Source organism: Myotis davidii, unplaced genomic scaffold (genome assembly GCF_000327345.1).
Source record: "Myotis davidii unplaced genomic scaffold, ASM32734v1 scaffold61, whole genome shotgun sequence".
In the NCBI taxonomy this organism is placed as follows: domain Eukaryota; kingdom Metazoa; phylum Chordata; class Mammalia; order Chiroptera; family Vespertilionidae; genus Myotis; species Myotis davidii.
In genome coordinates this window covers 1,519,348-1,544,811 of record NW_006291729.1, presented here as the reverse complement: position 1 = coordinate 1,544,811, position 25,464 = coordinate 1,519,348, and the positions used below count along the sequence as shown (strand labels likewise).

At 52.9% G+C, this 25,464-nt stretch overlaps 2 protein-coding genes across 5 annotated transcripts in view; one reads left to right on the top strand and one right to left on the bottom strand.

Moving 5' to 3' along the window:
• The window catches only part of PDIA6 (protein disulfide isomerase family A member 6), a 35,573-nt gene extending 19,912 nt beyond the window's left edge, over positions 1-15,661 (top strand). Inside the window, exons 5-16 of the mRNA XM_015564942.1 lie at positions 5,068-5,317; positions 6,618-6,675; positions 7,039-7,165; positions 8,341-8,441; positions 9,571-9,701; positions 10,231-10,345; positions 10,825-10,965; positions 11,560-11,644; positions 11,742-11,814; positions 13,126-13,284; positions 14,335-14,431; positions 15,206-15,661. Coding sequence (XP_015420428.1) covers positions 5,068-5,317; positions 6,618-6,675; positions 7,039-7,165; positions 8,341-8,441; positions 9,571-9,701; positions 10,231-10,345; positions 10,825-10,965; positions 11,560-11,644; positions 11,742-11,814; positions 13,126-13,284; positions 14,335-14,431; positions 15,206-15,274 — 1,406 coding nt within the window. The 3' untranslated portion in view covers positions 15,275-15,661. The remainder of the gene's footprint in view (positions 1-5,067; positions 5,318-6,617; positions 6,676-7,038; positions 7,166-8,340; positions 8,442-9,570; positions 9,702-10,230; positions 10,346-10,824; positions 10,966-11,559; positions 11,645-11,741; positions 11,815-13,125; positions 13,285-14,334; positions 14,432-15,205) is intronic.
• A 424-nt stretch (positions 15,662-16,085) lies between these two features.
• Positions 16,086-25,464, bottom strand: part of ATP6V1C2 (ATPase, H+ transporting, lysosomal 42kDa, V1 subunit C2) — a 27,479-nt gene continuing 18,100 nt past the window's right edge. For 2 of the 4 annotated variants that reach the window (XM_015564924.1, XM_006765176.2), the window contains 7 exons: positions 24,759-24,827; positions 23,769-23,861; positions 23,547-23,640; positions 20,640-20,777; positions 19,762-19,859; positions 16,631-16,763; positions 16,086-16,382 (listed from right to left, as the gene is read on the bottom strand). In XM_015564924.1, coding sequence (XP_015420410.1) covers positions 16,293-16,382; positions 16,631-16,763; positions 19,762-19,859; positions 20,640-20,777; positions 23,547-23,640; positions 23,769-23,861; positions 24,759-24,827 — 715 coding nt within the window. In that variant the 3' untranslated portion in view covers positions 16,086-16,292. The remainder of the gene's footprint in view (positions 16,383-16,630; positions 16,764-19,761; positions 19,860-20,639; positions 20,778-23,546; positions 23,641-23,768; positions 23,862-24,758; positions 24,828-25,464) is intronic. The other 2 variants (XM_015564925.1, XM_006765175.2) reach the window with 1 other exon arrangement.

Sequence of the window (25,464 nt, the reverse complement as noted above, 5' to 3'; positions counted from 1 at the left end):
CTGGACCTCTGACGGCGGCCGGGCTTGGGGCTGCAGCCTCCAGGGGACCTCAGCCCCGAGTGTGGACGGGGGGTCACGGCTCCTCACCTCGCTTGTCCTCACCACTTGTTTGATGGGACCCCGACTTCCAAGAACTGAAATATCGACACGCGGGCCTGGAAGTTGCCTCGTCGGGCGCAGTGCGTTCCTAAAGCTGGTTACGGTCCATGGGCTCGCGCTTTGCAGAACTACGGGGAGCCCAGACTTGGCTGAGTGATGGCAATGCCTGCCGTAGGGACCAGGGAGCGACGTTAGGACCCACCCCCCGACCCCCTGCTCCGGGCGCCTCGTGGGTCCTAACGGTCCTTGTTCCGACCTCAGGGTTGAGCCCAGCCCCTCCCCCGCAGGCGTAGCTGCGTGTCTGGGCGCGAGTGCCTTAGCCACCCCGGGCCGGCCCTCCGTGGGCTGTTCCGAGCTTTCGTGAGTGCGTACACGTCTGCAGAGAGCAAACGAGACAGAAATACCTGCCGTATCGCTGAGGGGAGAAGAGATGGGGGTGGGGGTGATCTGTTTAAAAGGTGCCCACACGTGGATTCAGACTAAGCTCTCCAAGTCCGAGGCTCATTATGGGCCCCAGTGGAATCAGCCTTCTGGGAAGCCCGCTCCGCCGGGTCCCTGGGTAGCTGCGTTGGTCCGTGTCGCCTTGCTGGCAGGTGTGGAATGGAGATGTGACCGATGTGGATTTGCAGCATCCTGAGCCGCTGTGGAGGGATCAGGACAAGCGGGCTCCCATCAGGTGTTCCGGTCCCCATCGGTGCTCATTATCTGGGAGTGGAAGGGGATGTGAGCTTTAGAGACAGAACGCTATTGGTCAGCATTGACCTGCTTTATCATCGTAAGTGGACCTACGGTTTGGGTTTTCTTGAGGGTTTCTGTGGGGTAGTTACTGGCTATGCTTTTGCTGTTGGAATTTATACATCCTTTGTCCTGTCTTTCTGAGTATTATGTTTGATTTCCTTCTAACCCTCCCAGGTCATACTGCCGTGTAATAAGATTAGATCTCAAGGCTCTATCCTTAAGACATTTCCATTGGATAGCCATGTTTGGGGGGGCAGGGGCTCTTGTGAGAATGAGGCAAAATTTAAAGACAAGCAAGCATCCAACGCCACTATCCTATATAATCTGTAATAATAAAAGCTTAATATGCAAATCGGCCAAACAGCAGGACGACTGTCTGGACGACCAGGCTATTACACCCACTGGCGCCAGGCCAGCCAAGGCGGATGTGATGCAATTGGTCAGGGGCCAGCCATCGCCCCATGATCACCCTGCAGAGGAAGGCCCAGGCCACTGGCTGGTGGGGCGATCAATTGGAGGGCTCCACGATTGCCCCAAAGAGGGAGGCCCAGGCCACTGACCAGTGGGCTGTGGTGGGTGGGCAGGGCCTACATCTTTGGGGCGATTCATTGCGGGACTGAGAAGGTGCGCTGGGGTGAGGCTGGTCAGGCACCCAAGCGGGACCCCCACCCTGATCTGGGACACCCTTCAGAGCAAACCAGCCGGCCCCCACCCGTGTACCAGGCCTCTAGTCCTATATAGTAAAAGGGTAATATGCAAATTCAGTGAACTGCAGAACCACTGGTCGCTATGACACACACTGACCACCAGGGGGCAGATGCTCAACACAGGAGTGCGCTCCCACTGGGGGAGCACTGCTCAGCCAGAAGCCCAGAAGCCAGAAGCCCAGAAGCGGGGCTCACTGCTGGCGAGTGCAGCAGGGGTGGCGGGAGCCTCTTCTGCCTCCACAGCAGTGCTAATGATGTCTGACTGCCGTCAGTGGGACATCCCCCGAGGGCTCCTGGACTGCGAGAGGGTGCAGGCCTCAGTCCCTGTTACAGTGAGTGTCAGTCAGTGGGCGTGGCCACCTTTGTATGGACAGAAAGCTCATTCCCAAGGTAAAATCATGGGCCATCCCTTTGGTGACTTCAGCTTGAAGGGGACAGTACAGTCTTGGCTGCTGTTCTGATTGAGGAAGGAAGAACCGAATCCCCTGCCACGACTGACCTGTGACCCTCCCTGGGATTGTTTCCGCCGTCTCCAGACCTTTGGTTAAAAACGTGGGCTACATAACCATGTTCCGTTTCTAATTATACGGCCTTAGGTACCTGTCTCCGTTTTTCTGACCTAAGAGGGAACATGAGGGCACATACCACATAGAGTTCTTAAATGAGTTACTATATTTTAAATGTTTAGAGCAATGCCTGGCACACGGGCCATGGAAGTGTTAGTCTTTGTTAAGATGTCAGTTTCTGGGGAGCAGTTGGACAGATAAATATATCAAAATATTAGCCAAATCCCCAGCACCCCCTGTAAGAATGTGTCCTAACTAGTCTCCACTCATTTGAGTGGAGAAAAGGTGAAAAGCATTTTCAGCCTTGGCCTGTTAATAGTGAGGAGCGGGAAACAATCAGATTCTGTCAGTAGTGGATTGGCAGCATAATAGGGCCATTAAAATTAGTTACTATGGGGGTGATAAGTAACCCATAATTATATAGAAAATGTCTGCAATTTATTTTGAGTGACAAAAGGGTACAGAAGGGAATATAAATATATAGGTAGATAGATCCTATTTATACAAATATATAATAATAAAATTTTAGACTTGTTGCATAGAGATAGATGTCAGTAAGAATATTCTAGTGGGGACTGTTGGTGGCTTTTCTTTTGCTTTTCCATTTTTTGAAAATTTCACAACTACATGTATTGAACAAGTATCAGTGCACATTGACTTCAAAAAAAAAAGATAAACTTCTTTAAATGCAGTAGCTCTCAGGATTCTTCAGGACCAGTGTTACTTTCAAGCTTATTTGGAGTTGGGACTGTCTTTGCTTAGGTTCTTAATTCACTTGCTTCACTAAATATATCAAGCTCTATTTAACTTTTTCTGCAGCAATGAAAAAATTATTGAGCAGCACCAGCCAATCAAAATTTAATGCAAACTTAGGTAATCAAAAATTTTCTAGTAGCCACATTAAAAAGGCAAAAAAATGAGTGAAATTTTTTTAATATATATTTATTTACCCAATATGTCTAAAATACTATTTCAGCATGTAGTCAATATAAAAAATATTAATGAGATATGTTTATATTTTCTTTCCCACCAAGTTTTTGAAATGCAGTGTGCTTTTTACACCCATAACACATCTCAGCGTGCGGTAGCCATGTGTGGCTACTGGCTACCATATTGGGCAGCACAGTTATCGAGGGAGCCCCTTCGGTTGGTCTGTTCTTCATTCACACTCACCCTTTCCCGCCTCTTGAAATGGAATAAAGACTGTACAGTCCTCTTCAGGCTACAGTCACCAATGGGATGGTCCATCTGTCACAGGCTGTGTGTTCCCTCCCCTCCTCCTCACTGTGGGCATTTCGTTTTGTTCATGATTCCCTGTACTTTATCTTTAGCCGTTCTCCCACCACATGTGCCTTCCCTTCGTGCTCAGTTCACTCCCATCTTTAAAAAGAAACCATCCTTCTACCCCACATTTGCTTGCGTTCTCTGCTCTTCATAATGAAACTTGTTGACAGTTAACTATTGTTTTCCCCAACGTGTCCCCTCCTACTCCGATCTTCTGTAGACGGCCTGCTGCTTATGCTCACTCCTCCACTGCCGCCGCCGGGGCCCAATGGTCTTTGTCACTAGACTTTGTCACTAGATCCGATGCAGTTTTCCGTCTTTCCTGCTTAAGCTCTCAGTAGCATTTGTTGCTGTTGCCCAGCCCACCTTTCCCTCGGCTTATGTGGCCTGCTCTCCTGGTAGTTCAGAGTGCTGCTTTGCCACTTATATGCTGCCCATAGATGGGCCTTGGTCTCACTCTGGCCTTTACAGTAAGGATGGTTCTCGTCTCTAGTTAGTGATGCTGCGAAAAATCAAGTGATCTGATGTGTTTGTAAGTGATTTGAAAATTGAAAGTGCTACGTAAGTATTAGGTGAAATATTCAGTAATAGAACCATTAATTCCAGAAGAAATTTACCATTGAGTTATTCTAAAAAGTTCCACTTGGAAATGTGACTAAGATGGCATATATACACACACTACCTTAGAAGATGGGTCACTCACTTTTCATTCATTTTATCAACAGATTAAAAGAAATTATATGATAATTCTTATAGATGCTGAAAAGACAGTAATAGAAATTTCATTAATGACACAGTTTATCTGTTAAAACTCAAAAGCCAGCATCATGCATATTCCTCTTAAAATCAAGAACAATCTCTTATTTAGCATTGTTCTTCAAGTGTAAAACAATGTAATTAAAAAACAAAATTATATATGAATTTTAAAAGAGGAGGTACAATTTTAATAGTATTACCAATTTAAAAGACTTGAGTTCTTAAAATACTTGTAAGCCAGTTCAGAACTTGTGTTTTTTTTTAAAAATATAGTTGTTAAAAATTGCATTGAGTTCCTAGAGTGACTAACAAAAATACACTTGGTCCACAGTGTAGCTAAACTATGCCGTTATGACACAATAGACTGTTCGCTTTATACCACTAATTACATGAAAAATCTTTGTAAGCTCATCCAGCAACATTGTGAGTGCCTGGTGATGTGCCATCTGATAGTGTAGTAGAAATAAAAGTATTAAAATGGTCATTGCCCTTGAGAGAGTCCCAGTCTAGTAGGGGAAACAAATGATTATTTTTCCCTTCAATTAAGAAAAAAGGCTTTAATAAAGATGGCATCTTTAATTAAAACTAGAGATGAATTTATGTAATACTCTTTATAATACTTTAAACAATAAAACAAAATTAAAAAAGTAAAGATGGCATGCTGATATGGCAACTGAATGACACAGGGGGCTACCCAAGCTCACAGCTGGATGTAGCCTCCCAGTGTCTCCGTGTCCTTCCCCATAAAGTGGCAAATAGTAGTGCTACCTCGTAGGGTGGGTATAGAGAACGAAGGCACTAGAATAATACTTGAATCGTTTTCCAGTGCATCTCCAGAGAGGAGAGTGTGGACTGCGCCAGTGGGAGGAGAATTCTAGGGGCTCCGACAGCAGCAGGGAGAGGGGCACAGGGCTAAGAGGGACCGACCCACGCCGTCCTCCAGTGCGAAGGGCCTTGGTCAGTGGGAGAAGCCTGGCCGCCTGGGTATCCTGCTACTAATGACCTGCTTTTGGTGCTTCCTCCAGGTCTGGTGAGCTGCACCTTCTTTCTAACAGTGAACGGGCTGTACTCCTCTAGTGATGATGTAATCGAATTAACTCCATCGAATTTCAACCAAGAAGTTATTCAAAGTAATAGTTTGTGGTTTGTAGAATTCTTTGCTCCATGGTAAGTATTATAAAATAATTGTCTGTTGTTTGTGGTACTTTAGAAGGAAAAATGCTATGTAAAATGCGGTCTTGTTCGGCCATCTAGTTTACCTACTTCACTCCTTGTTAGAAGAAGTAGACGTGGGAGACCCCACAAAGGATTGTTTATTAAGGGCCATGGAGATTGAGCCAAGTGTGTGTGTGTGGCGGGGGGTGGTGCGGGGGGGAGTAGCTAATGTTGCAAGAAAAGGAAAAGAAACTTATAATTCAAGATGGTTTATCCTTACAGTGAGGTAAGTAGGATGGGGACAGGAGGGAAACTAAAGAAAGAACGTCGGGCAAAGGAAAGGGAAGGGCCACTGATGGACTCCATTCTGTTTCTTGAAGAGGGTTGCTCCCAGAAATATGTAAGTTATTGTCTTGCTTTACATTCATTGTTGGAAAAAACCCTCGTGGGGTGAAGATGTAATTACTATTGATGTTAATGGTGTACAATTATATATATAGTCCGAATACAGTATGTAGTTAAAACATTTAATGAAAAAAAAAACATTTAATGAAAACAAAACCCAACAAATAGAAGTGTAGAGACGGTCAGTGGGAGCGGTGTGAAGTGGCAGGAGACTGTCACAGCTGGGAACGGGCAGGCCACGCCTGCCCTGGGGGGGACCCGACTCCCACCAAGTGCACCTGCAGGGGAGCTGCTGGTGACCTGAGACCCAGAGTGGTCCTCTGAGGAGTGAACTGTGCCTTCGAGCTCACATAGGATAGTCAGGCGCATTCCCCCGAGGTCTGCCTGATGGAAGGTTTCCATTGTTGCTTTAGTTTTTCCTTTGGAAGACCATGAAGCTGAGTTTCGGAAACATAATACCAGTCCTCTTGAAATATTTCACTTAATATCCAGTCCTCATGAAATATTTCACTTAATATCCAGTGCAGCAAATAAAGGCAGAACCCCTCTGCTTTAGAAGGTGATGCTGCCACATTGCCGTACAGCTGGAGCCACACGTTGAGGCCCCCTTGACCAGGTACACGCTAAAGTTTAGTCTCTGGTGTGGATTCAGGATTGCTAGAGTTTGTTCAAACTGAATAGAGTTTAATTGAGCAGTAATTGGGAAACACTTTAAAGTTCTGAGATGAAACAGGATTTTAATAAAGTCATAAAAAGATGAGCTCCTTCAGGTTCCTGTTTTATTGATGCTTGTACTCTCTAAGCCATCACCCAGGGCCTGTCACTCAGTACACTGTTGTGGGTGATTTTTGAATTGGGGATCAAAGGCTTTAACTGTTGCCTTACTTGTGTTTTTATCCCCTAAAAGGTGTGGCCACTGCCAACGGTTAACACCAGAATGGAAGAAAGTAGCAACTGCATTAAAAGTAAGTTTTTGAGATGTCCACATTCACTTGTGTATGTTTCAATTCATGCTAATGAGTTAATGCATAATAGGAAACTAATTTGCATATTAAAGCTCAAAACCCTTGTTTTGATGCCCAAATGGTTTAGGAAGCAAAGGTATACTGTCCATTTTAATGTTTGTTGTCTGTCAGTTCTGTCTGTTGTCTGGGCGAATTTGTGTTTCACTCGTCGTTCCTCTTGGGAATGGTTTCCCAGACTGAAGCCCTCGCTCGCTCTGTGTGTGAAGCCCTTTGTTATCGGATGTTGACGTGAATCAGATGCTGTTCTGTGGCCTGTGGCCTCGGCTGCAGCTGCCAGTGGATGGCTCTCTCGCGTCTCCACAGGGTGTCGTGAAGGTGGGTGCCGTGGACGCGGATAAGCATCAGTCCCTCGGGGGCCAGTATGGGGTGCAGGGGTTCCCTACCATCAAGATTTTCGGATCCAACAAAAACAGACCAGAAGATTATCAGGGTAAGGACTTGGCTACCTCCTTCCCTGGTGGAATTTTCACTTGAGCAGGTGGGGGGACAATAGGAGAAAACTAGGATTCTGTAACTTGCTTGCCCTGCTGCCTCAGCCTCTTTGTGCCTAAACCTGAGCCCTGCAGTGGCACAGAGCGATTCCCACCTCTTCTGGCCGGTCCTGAAGCTTAAATGGGTGTCATGCAGGTAAAAAGGTGTTTGTTGTCGTTCATTTGGCTTAGCCCTGGCTTAGCCCACACGGCCTTTGCAGCGATAGAGTGATGATGTTCTGTGCTTCCCTCTTGTCTTTCTTTTTATAACAAAAAGATACTAGCTACTTAGTACTCACAGTTACTTGATAATAGAGATTTTCAAGGGTTTTGTTTGTTTGTTTTTGTTAATCCTCTCCTGAGGATATTTTCCCCATTGATTTTTTTAGAGAATGGAAGGGAGGGGGATGGAGAGAGAGAAACATCGAAGTGAGAGACGCGTTGATGGGTTGCCTCCTGCACACTCTCTGAGGGGCCGGAGATTGAACTCATGATCCCTTGGGGCACAAGCTGACGCTCTAACCACTGACACACCAGCCAGGGCCACAAATGTTGTCTTGCTGTGAGCTCTCTGCCCTCTAACTGTAGGAAAGGGTCTCGCAGAGCCATGTGGCAGAAAGAAGGCTTGTAATTTGAGAATCATTTTAAACTGTCTATTGATGTTACTATGGAGTATTTCGCCCATGAGTCTTTGTCTTGTAAACATACAGTATTAAAGCTTTTACTTAGTCTCCCAGACTATTGAGAAGTAACTACAAAGTTTCCCTGCTTTGTAGATAAGTAAATCGTGAGTCTCTGCTCTTAGTCACTGAGGCCGCTGAGGAGAGAATTCTGGCTCCAGACTCTCAAAGCTAAATGTTGTTTTAGTGACCCTGTGGGTTCTTTTGTGCAGTGGGCCTATTGCATTTAGAATGTCACAGATGTAAGGTAATCAGCTTTGATCCCTCTGGGCAGTTTGATTAGGAAATCCTGTAAGAAGAAAAGGAAGATGAAACTTTTTGACGCGATTTAATTTGAGTTTTGCCTTAGAAATCGCAGACTTCTGAAGGCTGTTGTCATTCTCGAGTCTTAGCTGCAGGGCCTGGACGCAGGGCGTGCAGCCGCCCACTGCTCTGCTGATGCCTTGTCCCTGCAGGTGGCAGGACTGCAGACGCCATCGTGGATGCCGCTCTCGGGGCCCTGCGCCAGCTCGTCAAGGACCGCCTGGGGGGTAGGGGATACAGCTCTGGAAGACAGGTAAGGCTCCGGGGTCGGCTCTCCTGTGTGATGATGGTGAAGCCTCAGTGCACCCCTGGCGGAAGATAGGTTTCTTTTTTAAATACTGCAAATTGGTGGGCTTCCTTTTAAAAAAATAATAGGAGGCTGGGTCCCCTGACCCAGAGGGAGTCAGCCCTCCAGCTTGCTCATTGGGCCGCCTCAGAACCACCGTCATGGTAGCCAGTCAGTCCCAGGGCACCCTGCCCACCCACGGGCCCAGAGCCAGCCCCAGAGAGGCCTCCTCGGCCCGGGGCGCAGAGGGAGAGCGCCAGGCCACGCTCACATACACAGAGAGGAGGGCCCAGCTCCTCCCATCGACAGCACAGGGGAAATGTGGGTGCCCTCTCGGCCCAAATCCGGGGCAGTGAGCCCAGATCCATGGGAAATTCTCCATAAGTGCGTAGGGAAGAGGAGAAAGAAGTTCCTGTTCTATGGCTTGGTGTTTCGGATGCCCTGGTATGAGGTGTGACGTTTAGCTATCAGGTGCTTATGATCTTGTGAAGGGCATTGGGTTCCCTGGTAAATGTAGATAAAGGGCCCTCTGCTCCTCTTAGCGCCCTTGCCTGCATCTCAGGCCTGGTCACTGAATGAGCAGTTGCCCCCTCGCTCTGGGCTGGGGCCCAGGCAGCAGAAGCAGTTAGCAGCGCTCACGGTTTCTCAGGGTCGGCACTGAGGAAAAGCACTTGAGAAAGGCAGGGGGGAGGGTTACTTTATGTTTCTTCAGTGGCAGAGACTGTGAAAGGTGGTAACGGTAGTGATGTGCGGCATCCTGGGGTCGCCAGCAGTGAGCTGGAGTCTGAATTAGAATCGTGTTGTTAAGGTGATTCTTTGAGCCAGGCTGAAGTTTCTCTTAGACAAACAGCAAGGGACCGAATTTAGATCCCTGTTTGTTATACTGAATGTATGCAGGTAACTGTTTGAAACTAAATATTGTTTATCCAGTAAAAATGATAAACACAGTGTCCTCATTTGACAAAGTAGTTTTTACTTGAAAGAAAAACTCAAAAAACGTTAAAATGTAGAGGCGATTTAGTTATCGGTGCGTTTAGAATAGGGATCCTGTTCTTTTGGACACTGTGTAGTTTAATGTTTGATGTCACGATGACAGGGTCGAAGTGAAAGCTCAAGTAAGAAAGACGTGATTGAGCTGACGGACGACAACTTTGACAAGAACGTTCTTGACAGTGAAGACGTTTGGATGGTTGAGTTTTACGCCCCCTGGTGTGGACACTGCAAAAAGTAAGTGCTCTGAACCAAGTCCTTTTCTTAAGTCAGAGTTTTCAATACAATTATCGGGCTCGCTTCGGGGTTTTCTGTTTTTGTTTTTGTGTTTTACTCTCTTCGTCTTCGCCCACCCTGCCCCCTGCCTGTAGCAACCACCAATCTGTTCCCTGTGTCAAGGAGCTTGTTGCGTGTGTGTGTGTGTGTGTGTGTTTAGATTCCACATATAAGTGAGTATGTAACTCCCTTTGCAAAGCTGAACCAGATCATAGATATAGCCAATATCTCCTCCCAGAATGCTCTGACTCTAAACAAGCGATGAACATTGGCTTTAGTCCCAGGAGTTTCCACTGTCAGATTTTCAAAGGTTAACAGCTAAGCAGTCAAACTAGGGGGGAGTGACGAAGGACTGGGAAGCTCATGGGAAGGGCGCATCATGTCTTTCATAAATCTGCGGAAAATGTTTTCCAAGTGTGACGTCACTGGGCGGGCGGAAACGCGCCCCTCAGTTAAAGTCTCTGTGCTGAGATGAGGCTGTTGTTTGCAGCCTAGAGCCAGAATGGGCCGCGGCAGCCACCGAGGTGAAAGAGCAAACGAAAGGGAAGGTGAAGCTGGCGGCTGTGGACGCCACGGCCAACCAGATGCTGACCGGCCGGTACGGGGTACGTTTTTGAGGCTCTTCTCTTTGTGAAATACTCGCCTTTTCCCTGTTGCTTTACCCAGAACACCAGGCCTCCGTGTGAGAGGAGGGGTGTTTTGTCGTCTTGTCATGAAGAAATTAAGCCCCTTATTGTTGTAACTAATAAGTAGTGAGTCTGGGAGCTGTCCCTCCCAGGATTCCACTGTTCCTGTACGCCTAGTGTGGGCCTTTAGCTTTCCCACGCGTGTGCAAGTTGTTCGTAGGGCTTTTGAGTGGGTCCATTTGTTCTAGAGCAGATGTGTTACGTGTATATCCAGGGTTTGAAGACCTGGCCATGCCCTGCATCAGATTGCTAAACCCCCTGACTTATAGACCTGTGTGTCATCCTTGGACACGGATGCAGGCTGGGAATATTTTCGACCTTAAATTACTCAGAAGGTGGTTTCAGAAACCATAAAGATTGCCTTGCTTCTTATTAAATGCTCATTTGATCTTTAATAGATTAGGGGATTTCCTACAATCAAGATATTCCAGAAAGGCGAGTCTCCTGTGGATTATGACGGGGGGCGGACAAGATCTGACATCGTCTCCCGGGCCCTGGACCTGTTTTCTGATAACGCTCCGCCTCCTGAGCTGCTCGAGGTCAGCAGGCCTGTCGCACAGGGAGGGACGGCTTCGTCTGACAGGGGTCACATTGCCTCTTCTCCTTTAAAACCTGGCCATTAAAGTGTTTCTGTGCTTTCAAATGGGCAAAACCTGTGGATAAATCGCTGCTTTTCCTAACGTTAGCACTGAGATCACTGCACTGAAAAAGTACACCTGAGCTTCTCAGCAATAGAATGGGTCTTTCCTTTCTCATTCGAGAGTAATAGCCAGCATTATGGAGCACTGAACTATGTACTAGGCACTGTTCTGCTTTCATGCAGATTTCCCTCATTTAATTCTCACCTGAACACGTAGCAGTAAATACTATATTTAATCTCCATTTAACATATGAGGAAACTGAGGCATGGGGAGCTGCAAATTCATAAAAATATATGATGTGCATAAATGTCAGAGCCAGGCAGCGCCCGGCATTCTGACCTCAGACTGTGGGTGCGAGTCCTCAGCACCCCCATACGGCTGAGGACCCGTCACAGAACCTCTGAGGCGGGGCTGGTGGAGGCTCCCGCTCTGCCCTGTAGTGGAAGTGATGGTGCTAAGGCTTTGTCTCCATCCCTGTCTGCCGGGTCCCAGATCGTCAGTGAGGACGTCGCCAAGAAGACGTGTGAGGAGCACCAGCTCTGCGTGGTGGCCGTCCTGCCCCACATTCTCGACACGGGTACGACGAACGGGAACTCGCTGCTCTGAACATTTTCTAAAGCAATTCATGCTGCTCCTTTATTTCTGTCTTTACAATTTCTGTTTGTTTAAATCAGGAGCGGCGGGCAGAAATTCTTATTTGGAAGTTCTTCTGAAATTGGCAGACAAATACAAGAAGAAAATGTGGGGGTAAGTTCCTGAACTTAGTCCCTCCCATGTGGGCAGGAGAGGGTGGTGCTTCCTGAAAGGTGTGGCTCCCTCAGTTTTCTTAGGATGGGTTCATGTTTGTGTCATTTAGGAAGAAAAGAAGTACTGCAGGTTTCTTACTTATAAGGCAGTTGTTTGTAACATACTTTTTCTCATATGAATTGTAGTTTAAATGGTGGTTGGGGTCCCAGGCTAGCAAGCAAAAACTTAATTAGTAACATAGTTGAATTCTCGCATGGCCTGGAAGGCTAGATAAGGAGGAGGAAACAGAGGTACTTCTGTACCCTCCCCTGCAACGCCAGATCTAGACACATTTTTAAAACAAAGGATGCCTGTCTCCTCCCTTTATCTTTTGGTTTCTCATCCTCATCCTTTGTTGCAGCCCCCCTGCGATCACTGTCACTATGCTCTGTGCTTCCTGTTAGTTCAGCAAGCATTTATTGTGTGCCTACAGAAGGCCCCTGCTGTAGTTTTTCATTTTCACCTTTGTAGAAGTTAAGAAATTTGGTTGAGCATTTTTTTAAAAATTAAATATATTTTTATTGATTTCTGAGAGGAAGAGAAAGGGCGGGGGGAGAGAGATAGAAAGAACAATGATGAGAGAGAATCATTGATCTGCCTCCTCCATGCCCCACACTGGAGACTGAGTCCCCAACCCAGGCATGTGCCCTGACCAGGAATCAGACTGTGACCTCCTGGTTCATTGGTTCGACGCTCAACCACTGAGCCACGCTGGCCGGGTTGGTTGAACATTGTTGTACAGGGTGGGGCAAAAGTCGGTTTAGAGTTGAGTACATGAAACAGTTTATTCCTGCATTATTTACTAATTGTATATTTTCCATATGAACAGCTGTAAACCTACTTTTGCACCACTCCGTATGGGATAATGATGACATATCCATAACTTTTTAAAAAGTAGTTATTACATGTGTTATAATTACCCCAATGATACATACATCATTACCTAAATGATATTGGTAACAAACACAGAGAGTTCATGAGGCTTAGTGGACAATATTTTGGAGTTGGGGGTAGGCGGAGAAACTGTCTTATAGGTAGATCAGTCCATTTGGGGGACTTCTGGAGTTGGGGTGTAGAAAACTTGAGGGAGGAACTGTATTACTCAGGAGCACATATAGAATACATTATTTTTTAAAACTTACCTTTTGTTCTCATTTATTTCATCCATAAAATATTTGAGGTGTAGTCTTTTGCTTCTTAATCAAGATCTGCCAGTTAGGGTCTAACTGAATCAAAAGGGGCCTTTGCCCTGAAACGAGTCTGCCTTCCTAGGTGGCTGTGGACGGAAGCTGGCGCGCAGTCTGAGCTGGAGAACGCACTGGGGATCGGGGGGTTTGGCTACCCCGCCATGGCGGCCATTAACGCGCGCAAGATGAAGTTCGCTCTTCTGAAAGGGTCTTTCAGTGAGCAAGGCATTAACGAATTTCTCAGGTAACCTTCTTGCCCTTTTGAGCTGTTTTTGTTTTGTCTGCTTGTGTTTGCTGTGGGTTTTGATTCGAAACTGGGTTGATGTAGAACAGGCAATAAGTGGAATTAGTTTGTATTTGACATCAGAGGCTTAGAAGTTTATACATGTGAGCTTTCCAGTTGCCTTTCCATGGGAATGTCCTGCAGTAGCGGTTGGTGTTCATGCTTCCCTGTTCTCTGGTCACCTCGTCATTCTGTTCAGTTGATACTGGGCTCTTCCTGATTCTCATCAAGGTCTCGTGGGCGGGAAGCGGCCTGTCTCCCCCATTCCCACCCGAGCGTGCTTGGTGCCCTTGGCCTCAGATGATCCGGCTGCCATTTCTGGGCATTGGTCTTAGAGTGTAGTTATTTCAGAATGGTGTTACTGTAACACAGGCAGAGTAGCAGTTAGTTTCCCCGATTTCTCCCCCGTGCAGATAGAGGCTGCCAAGCACCCACAGGACACATAGTATCTGTCCTTTGGGGTTTTCCAAGCCCACATTCCAGCGCCCTTCACCAGAGCGCATTCGAGGCTCCTGTATAGCAGCCGTTTCCCAGCCTGTGGTCTTCCCGGGCCTGTTCTCTCCCAGCGCCTGCCAGAGGCAGGGCTCGCGTCTCCCTGAAGCCGAGCGGCGAGGGAAGTGCTCGCACTGTCCGTGGGTCGGTCACCGGGGCCTGTGGAATCGGGGCTCCTGTTCACGGCAGGGCCTCAGCTCGTTGTGGGACCGAGGAGAAAAATGGAATTGCCGTCTTTCACACAGCCTTTCTGGGGCTTAACTCTCAGCTTGGTAGTTTTACATAATTTGTATTTTAGCAAAATACACGTGCTGTTTGTTAAATGAGCCGCCCTGTCTGACGCCAAGCCCGGTGGATTCCAGGCCTGGTGTGCGGTGGTCCTGCTTGAACAGGCAGTGCCGTTCAAGGCATGTCCTGGGGGGGTGTCTGCATGAGCAAGTGGCAGACCATCCTCCACAGCTGGCTCTCCGTGCACCGCAGTCCTCTAACGCCTGCGCTTGTTTGGCTGTTTCCCCCAAGGGAGCTCTCTTTTGGGCGAGGATCCACAGCACCTGTCGGAGGGGGGGCTTTCCCCACCATCAGCACCAGAGAGCCGTGGGACGGCAAGGATGGCGAGGTGAGTCCCGGGACGGGGCGGGAGGCTGTGTGCGCAGGACTCGTGGTGGGGACGCCATCCTCCTTTTACCTTCCCGGTCCCTGCGCATCTTTGCTGCTTGTGAACCGAATCCTTTCCGTAGGAACAACCCGCTCTCTCACAGACCCCCACCGGAGACCAAGTCCGGGCCGGGACATCTGGTTGACCACAACCACCATGCAACCGTCTCCCGCGGCCTCCTGTTTTGGGGAATGCTGGTCGACCGGAATTTTCGGGGTGGGGAGGAAGGGGAGGGAGCCGGCCCTCGGCCCGCCCTGGGAAAGGGGCCGTGTCCGGACCTAAGCCTTCACCTGACGCCAGAAACATCACAGCCTCAGGGAGGTCCCTCCTCTCAGGGCCTCATCCCATTCACCCTGTGAATATGGCTGCATGGCATTTGGTTTGCTTAACATAGACCTCAAGATCAGGCCATAATAGGTTGCTTTCCGGACAGCACCCCAGAGTGAACTTGAACCTTGAATTCATGCACCTGCCTTACAGAAATGGGAAGTCACAGCTTTGAAATGAGCCTTTATTCTGGCACATTCTGCCCGCCCTCCTGGACAGGCCAAGCTGAAGAGTGCCAGTAGAGCCATGTTCCCTGTATCCTCAGCTTCTCGCCCAGCTGTAGAGTAGACCCGGGTCGGGCAGGAGCTGGTGTTGTGGTCCGGAGCCCCTCGGGATCATTCCTCCTCCGTGAGCGGAGACTGCGAGCTCCAGGGCCGCCTGCGCCTGACGTGGTTCCCTGTTTTGCAGCTTCCTGTGGAAGACGATATTGACCTCAGCGACGTGGAGCTGGACGACTTGGAGAAAGACGAGTTGTGAGGCTCAGCACAACTTGCGCCTTCTTTTCTTGGGAGCAGATGTTTCCAGCAGTGGAGGAACGTTCTCTGCAATCAGGCGCATCTACTGTGGCCTTGTAACCAAGAAGTAGCACTTGATTGGTCATTTGAAAACACTGCAACAATGAACTTTTGCATCTCAAGAAAACAGTGAAAAATTCTATGAATTGTAGCCAGTGGATGGGGTGGCTTCTGTCAAGTACTATTTTGAAGAAAACTGCTGGGCTGTTGAAACACTTTCCCTCCCTCTGACTGCTGCTGGGGTGTTCTTGGAGGCTGTTTCTTATGTCAGTTTTTTAATGTGATTCTTTCATTTGAATATTAATGGCTTTTCCATGAAAGAATAAAACAATATTTTGGACAGTGCCAACAAATGTATGAAATTAGTGTCCCCGTCATAAATTCAGAGTCTGATGCTTAGCCAGTAAATTGATCTGGTGATGACGGTCTGGCCCTGATGTCTTTCCTTTCTAAGAACATGTGACGGATGACCCCATCTGGATGCCCGCACAACACACATTCCCTTGGCTGCAGGCTAGGCTCCCCCGGGCCTGTGAAGTGGAGAGCGAGTTCAGAGAGGACAGGCAGCCCCGCAGTGAGAACGGCTCAGGCCCCACCGCGCGTGGGGCCACGAGCAGCAACGGCGGGGGCTGCAGCAGGTTGTACAGTTAGTGCATGGTTTTCAGTGTTGCTACTAAGTCCTCACAGAGCATCCCTTTAGACAGACAGCAGCAGGTGGCCCCTTGCCAAGCAGTCCCCATCCATGTAAGACATTCAGAAAAAAGAAGTGTGCATTATGTTAGGATGTAAGGGAAGAGCCCATTGGAAGGACTAAGCACTTCTTTATTGTAACTTACAAAAAATAAATACAGCGGTGAGCAGCTTCTGTGAGCCATTTCTCTGAAAATCTAAGTCCTGCAGGAGACGGACTTTTGCGGAGGGAAAGGAGCGTCCGTCATGTCGTCCGCACGGCAGGAGCTGAGCGGCGCCCACGCGGCGTGCTAGTCGAGAAGACTGAGGTCGATGCGGAAGTAGACGTAAGGAAAGTAGTCTTGGTTATTGAGTTGCAACCCAGGGATATCCATAGCTGCCTGCAAAAAAGACGGCATGTTGTAAGTGCACAAACGAGTTTCCGGTTTTATCTTTACCTTTTTGAGGAAGCTCTAGGCACTGACCGCATGCTCTGCCCTGCACAGCTCCCACACACACACACACACACACACACACGCAGCCTTCACACTTCTCACAAGAGCCTGGCAAGCACCATTTTGGGAACGTTTGCACCACGTGGAGAGGCTGACCCAGGCTGTAGACGGGCTGTTTCCGGTCAGATACCTACATCCAACATGCTGGCAGCTGCCACTTCGTCCAGGTGTTTGAAGACGGAGTTCAGAACCTCTCGCAAACGCTTGATGGACGACTTCTTCTGAGGCTGGAGGAGCACAGCCTGAAAATTCACCGGGAGCCCGTACCTTCCCGGACAGAAGCTGTGTGAGTGGGTTACTCCGAGGCGAGTGTGGGGACGGGGAGCTGGATGGGAACTAAGCGGCTCTACTGCAGAGCTGCCGCCAGCACAGCTTGGGAAAAGAGCTCGTCGGGCAGCGTGGCCAGGGTTGGGAAAAACCGATTACGGGTCCTTCTGGCTAGACCAACCCTACAACACGCTGGCCTGCTTCTGCCAGGGTGGTTGTTGACTGGGGAGCCGGGAGGTGGCCCAGCCCTGGTGGCCACAAGGTGGGGGGTGCGTGGGGTAAACAGGCAATTTGACGGACTGTTCTGACCCAAAGCACTGACTGGAACCCAGCTGGTTTATCAAGCTCGTTCGTTCCTTCTCCTGAGTTTCTGTGGACAAAGGTTTTGAATGGACTCGGCACACCTGGGTCCGTACTGCTCGCCACGCGCCTTCCTGTCCCCGCGCCAGCTGTGCCAGTCCGGAAAGGATCACACCCTTGGACTTGCCCGACGCGCAGTGACTCGTGTGGCCAAAAACCTGTTACTACTTGGTTTTATTTCCCAGTGTCCGTAAAGTCCCCCTGGCTCCCACACTTGGCCAGTCCTCACTTCTGGCTGCTAATGCTGTGTACCCCGAAATACTGAAATGTATTTGAGCTGTAGAAAGGGAAGTCAACGGGGCCGGGGAAGTGGGCTGTCTGTAATGGCGTCCCGTGTAACCAGGCATCAGGCCTACCTCCCCCTGCCACCTGTACGGATTGTCAGTGCCCCCCTCACTGCTGCAGGGTCCAGCCTTTCTCCTCCCCTTTACATCGCCATCTTGCCTTGTTCCAAACAAAAACTTCAACTCCCTACAACTCCTGTTCCAAACGTCAGTGTCCAGTGTCCTGTCACCATGATCTGTGTCACTCAGTCATCCTTTGCCTTGAGCTTCTCACACCAGGGACATCACCTGAAGCTTCCCCTCCCGGGCCCTCCAGCACCCTCGCCCGTCTCACTTCCCCAGGGGCTTCTCGGCGAGGGTCCCTGAGGCGGTCCCTCCTAGGTGAACTCCAGACGTCAGTCATCACGGAGGATTCCCTAACGTGTTCCTATTGAGACCGCGCTCAGGTCCAGGCCGATGCGCGAGTCCCCGGCCCCCTTAGCGGTCCCAACACAGCCCTGCCTGAGGCCCCGTCCGTTCATCCAGCTGACCACCCCGGCTCACTGACCCTGAAGATGAACTGGCGCGTCCTCACTTTGATGCTACTCTGTCCACAGTCGTTTAGCGTCTACTCTGTGCAATGAGGCCCGGTGAGAGGGGCAGAGGGGGGCTCGGCCCCAGCCCTCCCCGGGCTCCCAGAGGAGGAGACGGTGAGAAACGGCATCTGGAGAAGGCAGAGCGCAGCACCGACGGGCAGGGGCCAGTGGACGCTCCCTGCCACTCTGATGCACCTGCTCATCTGTTTTCTCAGTTACGACCTCTCCATAGGCTGGGAAGTGGACGGCCTTTAAAGAGGAACAAGTAAGCCCGGCCGGTGTGGCTCAGGGGTTGAGCGTTGACCTGTGAGCCAGGAGGTCCCGGTTCGATTCCTGTCAGGGCACAGGCCCGGGTTCTGGGCTCGATCCCCAGTGTGGGGCGTGCAGGAGGCAGCTGATCGATGATTCCCTCACACCACTGATGTCTCTCCCTCTCCCTTCCTCTCTGAAATCAATAGACATATTTTTTTTAAAAGGACCTGGTATCTCTACACACACAGAGCAGATGAAAAAAGCAAGTTGCAGAATCTTAGGTATAAACGATCCCAGTCGGGAGACACGGAGACTTGAAACTCTCCGCCCTGAGCACGGGTGGGCGTGGGACCGTGAGGAACGTTTCCCACGGCACAGACTCTGAGCGTGACTTTTTACAGTGCTCGTGTCGCACAGCCGTCTCGGGACACTGGTCACCGCGGCAGCGGGGCCAGTCTGGGACTCATCACCAAGGCGCCAACCTCTGAGATGGGGGTAGAGGATGAGGAGCCAGGGTCAGCTCCGTCTGCGTTTGGACAAGACCACACTGGCAGCCACGTGGAGGATGAACTGGGGGCAAAACCAGGTAGGAGCCCATGGCAAGAGCCGGGCAAGCTGAGGTGGGAGACGAGCGGAAAGGAAAGCAAAGGCAGGCTGGGCAGGCCTGCGGAAGGTGCGGTGGGTGGAGGCAGTGGGGGCAGGACGTGAGGGCGAGGGGGCAGCGGAGTCCGGGCTGAGCACTGGCAGTGACAGCGCTGGAGGGAGGGGAGCCACACAGGCAGGAACCTATGTTGGGAGGAGGGCGGGACCGGGAGACGCAGCAGCTTGGGCAGGAGTCGGGCTGGCCAGCCAGGTGGGTGGTGTGAGGGGACCCGGGGCAACCTGCAGTGCAGGTGGGGAGGGCTGGAGGGGCACCTCCAGGATGTGTTCGCGACACGGGTCAAGCACCCAAAAAGCAGGCTTTAAGAAATAGTTCCTGTTTGACTCCGTTTTCATAAGTACATAGGATTATGCACATCTGTACATTTAAAAGGTCAAAAGACAAACTGCATTTTAGCAGTGTTTTCTCTCACTATTCAAGTTTCAGGGGATTTCTATTCATTCTTTGTGCTTATCTATCGTTTCCAAAATTTCCACGGTGAACCTATTTTTCTTTTGTTAAAAAAAAAAGGTATCCTAAGTTTTGGTGCTGGTGGTTTATATGTGGTTTGAGTTTTACTTTTCTGGGGCCTTGAGAGGGGAGCTCTCAGGTCCAGGTGTGAGAGGCGCTGGTATTTGCAGGGTCCCTGGGCCCTGGCGGCTATGCTGCGGGGCTGGGGGGAGCCAGCGGGGAGACTGGGAGGCACCTGCCTGAGGCTGGCAGGAAAGGGACAGAGCAGAGCAGCCGGCAGCCGGGGCCTCGGGGCTGAGGGAGGGTTTACTGGACCCCGGATGTCCTGGCCCTGAGCCTGGAGGCTGGAGGGGAGCCCCATGGCCCCAGAGCTGCGGCTCGGCCACCCCACCCCGGACAGCTGTCCGCCGACCTACCTGAGCACGGACTCCACGAACACTCTCAGCGCCTTGATGTGCACCCAGGCGATGAAGGCCTCGCTGAAGTTCACCTTGAGCCAGCGCAGCAGGGGGCCCTGCAGAGAAGGGCAGCCGTGACCTCTCCGCCCCTCCGCCGACCCGAGCCAAGAAGGGGCTGCCCGTCACCAGCCCATCACCTCCAGGCAGGTTGGACAGAGCAAGCCCTGAGCTGAGAAGGAGCGCCCGGGGCCAGCAGAAGCAGCGAGTCGGTCCACACGGCCCGGCGAGGCCCAGGACCCTGCTCTCCGGGGGCCCGGGGCCGGAAGCTCAGCGGGCCAGCCACCAGCACATGCGTGGGGCCTCCTCAGACCGGGCAGCGGGGCGCCGGGCAGCCCCTGGCCTCAGGGCTCTCGGCAGGCAGCTCACGGCTTCCATCAGACTCCGCTACAAGGGCCCACCTTGGAAGGCTCTAGCTGGGCCCCACATCAGGCTTTGACCACAGCCCCAGGGCGTGAGGGTGTCACTAACGCTGGAGTGGCCGGTCACCTGGGGGACTTCAAGTCTCGCAGCAAAAGCCCTGAGCCCACAAAGGCCAGCGTGGGTCCAGCCAGGACAGGGCAGCGGAGCTGCCGCCCACGCCGCCCCAGCAGGGCCTGCCCGTCACCAGCTCGTCACCTCCAGGCAGAGCAGAGGCAGCTTGGCCCAAAGCACCGTCCATGGTTGGGGGGCGGGGCCGCCCCGAAGAGGCCTGCAGATTAGGAAGAAGGCCCCGCTCTGGGCTCCTTGCAGACCTCAAAAGCCGCTTAGAGAACAGAAACGCAAGGATTTGCCTCTCAGACACCTGCGCTGGCGAGGGCATGCGAGCGGGGAACCCCAGGGCTCCGGGGGTTGCTTACCTCACTCTCGCCCTCACTCTCTCTCTCTCTGTCGCTGTGCCCCGCAGCGGGCCTATCGGGGTTACCTAGCGGGGTTACCTTAACCTTGTGGTCCGGGAAGGTGGAGGATCCCTTTTTAAGAGCAACACAGGAAGTTTGCTAAAGGCACAGAAACGATTTATTAATCTTTCAGGAAACACACATCAGAAACAGAAACCATTCTCATGGCCTGACGGAAGGCAGGCTCAGGGATGCCGCCCGCCCAGGGGTGGAGGGGTGGCCCTGTCTGCCCAACCGGCCCGGGACAGCCTCCATTCCGGGGAAAGAGCGCATCTCTGGCAGAGGGCCGGGTTACACATGGCTCCCTCTGCCTGGCCCGGGCAGGGCCTGCCCCCGTAAGCAAGGCAGGGCAGCTCCGGAGCTGTCTGTCTGGGCGCGGTCAGGGTGTCGCCACCCAGCCCAGCCACGGCAGCCTCCTGGGCCTTCGGGGCGCTGGCATGCGGTCAGTGCACGGCACCCCTTATCATCTTTCTCTCAGACAGGTGGGTGCTCGGGAGACTCCCACCCTGTGATCTCAGAGGGAACCGACAACATCCGGGACGCAGCGTCCCTTCCGCTGACAAGTAGCCAGAAAGATACAGGATGCTGCTCATGCCCACCTCCCAACAGGCTCAGGGCCAAGAGTCTGCAGGAGCCGGGCGGGCTGGCCCGCTGTCGCCTGCTCCCTGGCGCACAGCGAGAGCTCGGAAGGGACTGAGTGTTTCCGAGTTAGTGTGTCTCCCTCCGATCCCATTCCCCGAGGCCCTGGCAGGGCTCCCGGCTGCGCGGGCAGAAGTCTACACCGCGGGGAACCCGAGACCCAGTGCAGGTGTCGGCTCGGGTGTCAGTCCTGGGTCCTCGGGGGCGTCTGTGCCAGCGCACGGGTGGGTGCCAAGGAACCTGACCACCTGTCCTCTGGGCAGGACCTGCCGCCCGGACACTTGTGGGAGCTGCTGTGACCCAGCTCCTGTGCAGACACACGGCAGAGAGCTGGGTCGGTCACTAAAGAGACTTCGGGAGTGTTCCCAGGTGTCAGGGCTGAGGTTCAGGCGCCACCCTTCTGGGTCTCAGCTCTGGTGCTGAACACCTTTCTTGCCTGGGTGCCTGGGTGCCTGGTGCCTGGGTCCCTGGGTGCCTGGGTGTGTGGGTGTGTGGGTCCCTGGTACCTGGGTCCCTGGTGCCTGGGTCCCTGGGTGCCTGGATGTGTGGGTGCCTGGTGCCTGGGTGCATGGGCTCCTGGGTGCGTGGGCGCCTGGGCGCGTGGGTGCCTGGGTGCCTGGTGCCTGGGTCCCTGGGTGCCTGGATGTGTGGGTGCCTGGTGCCTGGGTGCATGGGCTCCTGGGTGCGTGGGCGCCTGGGCGCGTGGGTGCCTGGGTGCCTGGTGCCTGGGTCCCTGGGTGCCTGGGTCCGTGGGTGACTTGGTGCATGGGTGCCTGGGTGCGTGGGCCTGAGTCCTCAGGGCCCAGGGCTCTAGCTCAGCCTTGTCTCAGAGGATCTGCAGTGTGTGCGTCCCTTCGTGGTACACATCTATACACATACGTGTACAAGCGTGTTTATGGTGTGTGAGCGTTTTTATGCTTGGGGGCATTTTATATGCTCGTCCCCATGGCCTCTCACAGGCCCCGGTCCGGTCCAGTGGGGCTCTGAGAACCCCATTTCGGGGGCCCCATGGCTAGTGCTCGCTCCTGAGGGGCAGCTTGTCTGGAGTCCCTCTGAAAAGACCATTGAGGCCGGCCCGTGCGCTCAGTGATTGAGCACCAACTTATGAACCAGGAGGTCAGGGTTCAATTCCCGGTCAAGGGCACATGCCAAGGTTGCGGCTCAATCCCCAGTGTGGAGCGTGCGGGAGGCGGCCGATCAGTGATTCTCGTCATTGGTACTTCTCTCTCTCTCTCTCCTCTCCCTCTCTGAAGTCAATAACAAAGTAGTTTTGGGGGAAAAAGGCCATTGACCCAGAGAGGTCAGGCCAGATGTGCAGGGTGCCCGGCCCGCCGTTGGGAAGGCTCGGGGCAAACACTCGGCCACAGGAGAGGCACTTGTTGCTTCGCACGCCCTTGCCGCTCTGTTTACACACGGCCCTTCCTCCCAGAGGGCCGGGAGCACACTCGACTCATTCTTCCTCCCGGCATTGAGGTGGGTGCTCCCAGAGCCCTCCCTCCAGGACTGCGGAGGGGACCCGAAACGCTCCACCCAGACGGGCCACACGGCTTGGCCCCGCTCCCAGCCGGAGGGCACCCCGTCTGGAATGCGCCCATTTTACAGAGCGGCGGAGGGAGCGTCCCTATTCAAACACGAAAGTCTGGTCTCCCTCTTGAGCTCGGCTGCCCTCAACGTTTCCGAGTGGCCGTGGTCGGTAATCTCAGGGTGAGCGCCCCCTCTTTGCTAAAAGCACAGCGAGGGTAAATAGAGGCGCGGACAGAGGCGGCACATCACACCTGGCACTCACTGCCCAGGACAGCTGGTGGCCTTGGCCTCACCCCCGGGGCGGGCTCTGCCCTCAGCCCGGCCTGCCTTGCTCGACCTCGGAGCGGGGGGCCCCCAGGCAGGGTCCCCTCCCAGGGCCTGGCTCATCACCCTCTCAGCACCCCGACTTCTCAGCGACAACAGAGCCGGTCCCTTCCTGGGAGGGCAGTGCCAGCGCTCGGGGAGACCTCGCTTGGAGCTGCCCAGCACCATAGTTGACAGCTCGGGCGCTACCTCCACAATGACCTACGCTGTCACCTCCCCAAGACCCGCTCTGGCTCCCCCAGGAGAGCACATGTTCCTTGGGGTGGCGGGGGGGAGGGAGGGTGCCCAGGGGCAGGGGGATGGCGGGGCTGAGAGGTGGGGACTGGCAGGGCCCTCTGTCCCCGTCTTGCCCGAGAATCCGGGCCTGTGGCCGGTACTCACATATTGTTGCTTCTTAGCCGACAGCAACCTGGTCATCTCTTCCCGTTCCCGTGTGATCTCTTTCTCATCATAGTAAAATTCTCGGACCGTGAACCTAACCAGGTGACTTCATAGAGAGGATTGTTATTTCATAGACTGGATTGTGACTTCATAGAGAGGATTGTTACTTCATAGACTGGATTGTTGCTTCATAGACTGTATTGTTACATCATAGACAGTTACTTGTTCTCTTTGGCTCTGGCTTTGAAATCGTCAATCACTTTTCGAAACAGGGTCACGGTGAAGAGGCCGCCCTCCTTGTCCTCAAAGATCAGCCTGTGGGGAGACGCGTCCGCTCGCTGGGTGGCTGGGCCGGGCCGGGCCGACGCACTGTCCTCGCCCCCAGGAGGAGGTCGCTGCAGCCACGCTGCTGGCCCCTCCGCCTGGTGGCCTTGCACACCGGCCTCCCTAGGCTCCCTCACTCCTGGGTCTGTGGTCCTGGCGCTCCCCTTCCTCTCCTGCCCGTCCACTCGCCCCCCAAACCGAGCCTCAGGGGCCTCCAGGCCGTTAAACCCGGGCCCAGGGGAGGAAGGGACGGGAGCCTGGTTGTGCCGTGATCTGGGGTTGGGTCCCGTTGATCAATTGCCTGAGAGATGAGGCCACTCCTGGGCTCGGTCGCCTGGTGCGCCTGGTGCCCCTGGTCCTGGCACGCTCCGGGGACAGTGAACCAGGGTGGGGGGTGAGGGGCGTTTTGGCTGGTGGAACATCTCACAAGGGCCACTTCACGGCCAATGTCAGTGTTCTAATTAGACACACCTCCTGGCACACGTCCACGGAAAGCCACTGTGGCCGCTGTCCCCAGGGCGTAGGGGTGGCTGAGGCCAGTGATCTAAGCACCATTGAGTCCTGCTGGCCAGATGCCCCCCATGCGGGTCCTGGGGCCCCGGCTGAGTTCTATGGGCTGCTGGCGGCCCCTCTCCTGTTCCTCAGAGCCCACACCCAGCTGACAAGGCAGAGAGGAGTGCAGCGAAGGAGGGCAGCCAGGGAGGGCTTCCTGGGGGAGGGGGCAGGGAAGCAAAGTCCCAAAAGATGGAGGGAGTCTGCCACGTGGCTGGTGCATGGCCACTGCAGGCTGAGGGACTCTTGGTGGGCACAGTGTGTGGTGGTTGGGTGCCCCAGGGCACCCACACATGCTTCCCAGGGATCCCCGGGTTAAGCCGGCATCGCACTTACTTGGTTGACCGAGGGACCACCATGTCCGAGAGGGATTCGTAGGTCTTCTGCCATTGTATGTAGTTTTGTCTGTGAGAACAGAGTCGTTAGTGATTTCTGCGGAGGAGGCTGTGGGGCAGCGGTTCTCAACCTGTGGGTCGCGACCCCTTTGGGGGTCAAACAACCCTTTCACAGGGGTCGCCTAAGACCATCCTGCATATCAGATATTTACATGACGATTCGTAACAGTAGCAACATGACAGTTATGAAGTAGCAACAAAAATAATGTTATGGTTGGGTCACAACATGAGGAGCTGTATTTAAAGGGTCACGGCACTAGGAAGGTTGAGAACCCCTGCTGTGGGGTGTCCTGAGTGTTGAGGAAGCTGCACGCCCCCCTTTTCCCGAGGGACCGAGGCGAGCAGGATGGGCCCTGCAGGAGCTCTGGGAGCCCCGCGCCCAGCCCGGTCCTGGGCCGGCCTCCCCGGGGGGCCCTGAGCACCGGGAGAGGCGTGTGTGAAGGACTCGCCAGAGACACCGGCAGGGGCAGTTTCTGCCCCTGGCTCTGCGCGGCCTGGGCAAGGCGGCTGACCACAGCTCCCCCGGGCTTGCGGGAGTGAAACGAACCTGACACCTGGTGCATAGTAGGTGCTCAAGGAATGGCTGCTGCTGCCACTGCTCTTACCCTGCCAGCATGGTTCCCACCTGCCTTCCTCCGGGCCCGCGC